The 6950-nt window shown below is 42.7% G+C and overlaps 1 protein-coding gene across 2 annotated transcripts in view; it reads right to left on the bottom strand.

Moving 5' to 3' along the window:
• Positions 1-347: 347 nt before the first annotated feature.
• Positions 348-6950, bottom strand: part of TNFRSF11A (TNF receptor superfamily member 11a) — a 48655-nt gene continuing 42052 nt past the window's right edge. For both annotated transcript variants that reach the window (XM_020786656.3, XM_072998532.2), the window contains exons 9-10: positions 5486-6299; positions 348-2098 (exon numbers count right to left, since the gene is read on the bottom strand). In XM_020786656.3, coding sequence (XP_020642315.3) covers positions 1683-2098; positions 5486-6299 — 1230 coding nt within the window. In that variant the 3' untranslated portion in view covers positions 348-1682. The remainder of the gene's footprint in view (positions 2099-5485; positions 6300-6950) is intronic.

The raw sequence follows: 6950 nt of genomic DNA, 5'->3' as shown, positions 1-6950 counted from the left end.
GCTTATAGTACATTTGCTTTGGGAAAGGCATTTCAACCTTTAAAAAGGGTGCATGTGTACAAAAATAAGAAGGCATCCCAGGGTAGGAGATGTGGCCCTCTGGGAAATCCCAGAGGCCTGGACTGGGAACCCATGAAGTTGGTTTCCCATTCATGGCAGAGGATCCTTTTCTTTTAGTCTGCTTTATGGTTGCTGGTGGCTATGTATATGCCAACATACAGTGGAACTGCACAAATCATACTCCAGTTGGGAATGGAGCTGCAATTGCATTACTGTATTTTATGTGCTCATGAATGACATGTTTCACCTGTGCTTCCTGTCAGAATATTATGCCACACAATAGAGCATTTACTCTTTGCACATGAATCAAAGTTTTATTAATAGGCATCCATCTTGAAACAGGTGTGCTGCCACAGAGTCAGCACATGAGGCTGATGCAATCCATGAAATGTGTATTGGATATGATGTAATGTCTGGGAGAAGACATCAGGTGAGGTGCCCAGTGATTGGCTATTCATACTATGTAAGTGCTGCACACTATGGTGAAGTTGGAAGTGTTGTGTTGGCGAGTTGCTGCACAAAGTGCTGTCTGTTTATTTACTGTAAGTGTATTATTTAGTCTGTTGATTGATGTACATAGTTCAGTTGTACATAGTCTATAAATATATTGCTGGTGAAGGAATCTACCATCTCTGTGAGTCTCTTTGCTGTCAACCTGGAAGACTGACTTGTCTCGGAACCATCTCTCACATCCCAAATCTTGACACTTTCTCCATAAATGTCCTTCCTCTGAGTCTTGAGAAAAAGTGTCGAAGTCAGTAAAAAGCTGCTTTCACAGGATTAATGAGAGCTTGATTTCTGGTGGCCCACAAGAATTGCCAAGTTGTGGTCCCTGCTTAAACCACTTTAATTTCAAATCAACGGCGGTGAAGGAAATGAAATATGGTGAACTGGAGTTGTTCTAGAAGCATGGTCACCAAACTCTGGTTACACAGTCCATGTTTCTCTAAGCTGCAGCTCAGGGAAGACTGGCTCTGCAAGTCTGCAGCGGAACCCAACTAAGAACAGCCCTGACTGACAAGCCTGGAAGAAGATGCACCCACTCCCATCCTAGTGACTTAACACCCCCCCCTTTAAAACTGGTTTTACTTTTGAAGAATAGGAGACAAACATGTAAAGGAATACATTCATACGGAATTCTAAATAAGTAGATGTACATGCAATGTTTCCAAAAGTGAGTGTTAAAAATACAACTGCTGTTTTCACTTAATTCTGCAAGTGTCCAGAGTCTAGCATTGAACCAATGAAAACTTCTGTATTAACAGTCTTTAGCAGCATGTACAAGATGTTTCAGGAGCTTAGTCTACTGGATTTGGGATGTCTGCAGTCACAACAATGCATCTTGTATCTCAATCCTTAAGTACTCTGCTTCTTCCTGGAACAGTAGGAGAAATGCACCACATAGCACCAAAACATGTTCCCTCCTATAGCAAAGGATCACCAGCAAAAGCAAAGGCCCTCTTTCTAATGGGTCTGTCAAAGCAATCTGACATTTAATCACAAAATGCATTTTTAAAAAACGATTTAGTGCTATTCAGGTACTGTATTCGGACCATATTCAATGACTGATAATGTTCTTTCTGACCAAATGCCAGAAGTCAGTAGGCTGGTAATGACTTTCATCAGTGCAAGGCTTGCTTTAGGAACTGTCCCGGCTTCCCCTCCTCTTGTACAGGCTGTGAAGCCTCATTATAGAGATGTTTACAGTCCTGGTCCTTATGATTTTCTTCTTGTATGATCGGCCCAAACGTCCTCTTGAACCCTCCCACAGTGCTTGGTGGTTCATCATGGACCATGCTGTGAGAGGAGTTCATTTCAGCACATTTTTCCTTATACGGAGGAGTGTTGCCTGCAAAAGTCTCACAGTGGTTCAGGTTTTCTTCTTGCACAGGGCTCCCCAGGCTGTCATCACTCGACCCGGGAGACATTGATCCCTCTTGGGAGTTCTGGCTGACATAGACCACAATGATCTCTCCTTTAAAATTCATGACTTGTCCACTTGAAATAAATGTTGAATTTCCATTTCCAGTCACATTTCCTAGAGGGTATCAGAAAAAAGGGACAGATCTATATTACTTGTGTATTTATGAAGAGAACTGTGATAGTATGGAGTTATATATTACAGTAGGTGTGTGGGAGGAACCCTTGAAGCTACAAATTCAACCTCTAACAGTAACCGTTCACTCCAGAACAGGAGGCAAACAATTTTGATTCTTATAGCAACGTTGTGTAGTTAATATACAGATTAGCAGGGTGGCCATCAAGATATGTAACATAGTTACTGTATTTTTCTGTGTATAAGACAAAACTTTTGACAAAAATCTTTAGACTAAAAATTGAGGGTTGTCTTTTACACGGAGGTATGCTGAGAAAATGGAGAGAACAGAACGGCCCATACCTTGCCTCTGTAAACAGGCTTCCTTTAATCACGAGGCTTAGCTTCCTCCAGTCAGGAGACTTAGCTTCCTCCAGTCACAAGCCTTATGGAACTGATGTCAGCTGATACTGAACAAACCAATTGGAACACACCTTGTTGGAGATGGAGCCTGTAGACTCAGATTCAACAGGGACTCCTAATGTCCTAGCATTCTGAGCCCAGAGGCTGAATAGTCAAAGCTTTCTTAATTTTGGGGTAAGAAAAGTATGTATGTGTGTCTTATAAAGACACATTTCCTTGTAAATGGAAAAATACGATATGTTCTCTGCCATTAACTCATTTCCTCTACTGCAACAGAATTTCTTCAGAGATATGTGCTTCAGCAATCAGAACCGGAAATTAAGCCATGTTTGTATTCCAATGATGATTACAAAATGAAGCATGATAAATGCAAAGTATGTAGGTAAGAAAAATTACACTCTATGACAAATTGATATCTTTCACTATATGGAGGACCATCTCTGGGGGGCGGGGAAGTGCTAAGTGTATTATCCACTTTGATCTAAAGTAACAAAGACACCAACCTGTGTTGTTTTTTTCAATTATTCCTTCCTTTATATGAGCACCACAGAAGTCAATTTCTTGCTGATATTCTTAAGATTTTTGTGTGATAGAAATCCACTCCCCAGCTCAGTTCTGTAAGCAGTAGAGATGGAGGTATTCGAATATCCCTGTGCAGCTGGACTTAACAAGGGTCCGGCCCCTGGGGTTGGACTGCCCACTCAGGCATCTGGCGGCGAGGGCCTTGCTCTTCGTTCCAATCAGTCTTGGAGCCCCACTCGGCTAGCCACTCCTGGCAATGAGAGGGAGGACGACTCTCCCTGCAAGGCTGCTGAGTCGATAGCCAAGCAGGAAGACACTTCTCCTTCTGGGAATGACTGGAAGGAAGAGCGAGGCTGCTGGCACCGGATGCATGAGTGGATGGTCTGGCCCTAGGGGCTGGACCCTTGTTAAGTCCAGATGCGCAGGGATATTTGTATTCATACATGAATACCCCCATCTCTAGTAATCAGCTTGAGGGCAGTTATGTCAATGATATATGATCCATAGGGTCCCTTCCAGCTCTGCAGTTTTAAGATGATACGTTTTTGTTATTGTTATGACACAGGAGCCTCACGGCGCATTGGTCCAACTGCAGTACTGCAGCCAAAACTCTGCTCACAACCTGGGTTCAATCCTTGGTAGCTGGCTTGAGGTTCACTCAGCCTTCCATGGTTGGGAAACTGAGTACTCAGCTTGGGGGGTAGGGATGTGTAACTTGCTTAATGAACTGCAAACTGCCCAGAGTGCTTTAAGCATTATGTATATGGGGCAGTATATAAGCATTTGATTGTGATGACATATGGTTTCAAGCAATAAAGTTCTTTCAAAGATCAAAGTATTCCTGTATGGCAGATTTCCCCAGCCAGACCAATAATATCAGGGTTAGGAAACAGTGACATAAAGCATAGTGTTTGTGTGTTACATGCTGTCAAGTTCGAACTGACTTAAAGCAACCCTAATAGGACTTTCAAGGCAAGTGAGATATTTAAGGATTAGTTTTACCAGTTCCACTCCCCCAGATGAGTTTCTATGGCTGAACGGGGATTTGAACCCTGGTCTCCAGAGTCCTAGTCTGCCACTCTATCTATTACTCCATACTGGGAATCCAGCAGTAGCATAGTAAGAGGTACTACTTTTCAAAAAGAAACACCAAGAATGTTTCAATCTGCTCAGTTTGTAATTCTCAAACTGTCACTGGAGTTGGACTGGTGAAGGAATTTGCTTCTCATTTCTCCACCATTGCCACAATATTTGGCCGGCCAACTAGCCAGTTGGGAGCGCCAGAAAATGGAGCTTTCTTTGGGCGGGGAAGAAACCACTGGCACCAGCATGTGACCACGCTGGGTCTAGACCATTTCCAGAATCTCGGAGAAAATAAGATTTCCTGGCTCATTCATCAGACTCTTGTAAGACTTAAAGAGCAGGGCATGTCTTACTATAAAACAGCATGAACTAATTGCTTCAGAAAGCATCTCCTAAGGAAGAGGGAAGCCCCCACCCTCATTATTCTACTCTGTTTCCACCTATGTATGACATTAAAAAAAATCAGGTGGTAAGTGCCACCTTTAACTTTTTATTCCGTATTTAAATATATCTAAGGCTCAGACTGGTATCATTTGATTTGTCTTTTCCCTCCCTGTTTTTCATTAAACTTCAGGCTTTGGGCTATAAAGTATGTGGTAACATTTGTCAATCTTCATTAAAAATAAAAGCTACTAGGGGAGGACTCCAGACTGGAATTCTGACATGGGGAAAGACAAAGTTAAATCCTTTTCCAGTGCACCTCCAGCTACTGTATTATGTGCCCTGGAAAGGAAGCTGGGATTGCTATTATAATTTTTTTTACTGGGACAATATTCACTGGGAAAACAGTGCAAGGGGAAGGTTAAATATCTCTTCACCCTGCCTTAATATAGATGAGAGATACTAATGCATGTATTTTTGGAATAATGCCATAAATAAGGAGAACAATTCCACTATAAAAGCCATAGGTGGAAGCACCTTTGTCATTTTGGAAGGGATATTGCGGGGATCCTAAACTTTGGTAGGGTGGATTGGGTCTTGGGGCTAGAAGTTTCCCTGATCGTAATGCAGTTACCCCAAGACATTACAATCATCACTTGCTTAACTTTAGTTTTCACAGGACTACAGATCATTCCAAGATTGTCCTCCTGTTACTGTCAATGGCAAACTCTGAACCACTTAAAAAAAAACCCTAACAGGACTGCCATAAGTCAGAAGCAACATGATGGCCTATAAGAACAACAGATGTACACAGAACAATTTCTTTCCCTCGTCTGATAATTTATTTCCTCCGTTACCTAGGTGCATATCTCCTAGCCAGATTTCATTCATATGGAGACTCAGATGTTGATATCTGATGATAAAGTACCTGATGATCCCCAACACTGGCATACAAACAAGAAGACTCCCAGACTGGCTTACCAGATGCGGCCGAGGGATTGGATGTGCTGCTGTTTGACTCAGGTGTTCTTTTTGTGTCCTGATGCTTTGTACCATTTCCATCACATGGGTCATTTCTTGCACTGGTGCTGCCTGCTGAGCTGTTATGGTCCACAAAGGAAGAGTCCAAGCCACAGGTGGTCAGTGGAGGAGGTCCACTTTCCTTGAAAGAATCTGCGGCATTGCCCAGTTTGCTGGGAGATTCTCTATAAGTTCCTCTACAGGCTGTGCAATTATTTGTATCTCCAGGCATTAAGGAGCAGGCTCTTAGGTCTTGATACTCAAGATCCCTCACGTTGCTACAGGCAGACGGGTGGCAAGAGTTCTCCATGCATTTGTGAGAGGAAACATGAATGGGGTCTGTTCCACAGAAAGAGTCTGTGCAACAGCAGTTTGTTAATTCTGCCAGACTTTCAGTTCCTGTGAAGCACTGGCTTAAACTATCATTCTCCCCCACTTCCACAGGCTCTGAGAAAGGTGAAACAGGTTTACTTTCAGGTTGGCTCAGTAAAGGCAGATAATGGGGGCCATGGGGCGTTCTGTCCGCATACTCATCTTCCGTGGGAATCTGCCTGAAGTGATCATCTTCAGAAAGAAGAGACAGTGCTGGGAAATCCTCTCCTGATCCACAATGGATTGCATTAGGGCCAGCTTTCTCATTCATATGCCCATGTGGGCAGCAGATATCGTCTGAAAATGAGTATTCGTCAAGGTCCAACAAACATGTCCCTTCCAGGAACAGATGACCGGTGGGGCATGCCACGTTTCCATTTACAAAGGTGTCACTAGGGGAGTCCTGCAAAAGGGCAAACAAAAGCAAAGCACTTAAAAACACATCAAGGAAAACACTATTTGGGCAATGGAATGCTAACTACTGTATTTTAAAAGCTATCTGAAGACTTTTCTGTAGCTACTGTGGTGGCATAAAAAGTGTGTTCTAAAAATATAAGATTGGGAGAGTTACTTTGTTGAATCCCAGAATCTCTTAGGCTCTGACTGCCCTGGCAAACTGAACTGGAGCAATCTGGCTTTGCTGCAGGTTGATTTGCAGCCTATTTTATGCTTCTGTTCCAATTAGGTGGTCACAAGGAGACTGCACAGTATCTGATTGTATAGTTGCAGCCTCAGTCAATATGGCCGGTGTCAATACTGCTTAATGGATGTGGAGAGTTGTAGTGCAAAAAAAAAAAAAAAAAAAAAAAAAAAAAGTAATTTTTGCAAGTTCTGGACCTCTCCAAAATCCTGCTTCCCACAGCCACCAGCTAGCTACTTCTCGGAAGCCCAGGATGATCTGTCAAACTTGCCTAGGAAGCCAATGAACAGGAATTAAGGCAAGAGGCTTCTCCTACAAGTAATATATTACACTGGCTTCAGAACATGGAGTTTCCATTTAGCCATCATTTATTTATTTCCTTGAGTTATCTGAGCACAGGTCTTTTAGCCAGGT

This window comes from Pogona vitticeps, chromosome 4 (assembly GCF_051106095.1).
Source record: "Pogona vitticeps strain Pit_001003342236 chromosome 4, PviZW2.1, whole genome shotgun sequence".
NCBI classification, from domain to species: Eukaryota; Metazoa; Chordata; class Lepidosauria; order Squamata; family Agamidae; genus Pogona; species Pogona vitticeps.
Note: the sequence above shows the minus strand (reverse complement) of the source record. Positions and strands in the feature narration are given on the sequence as shown.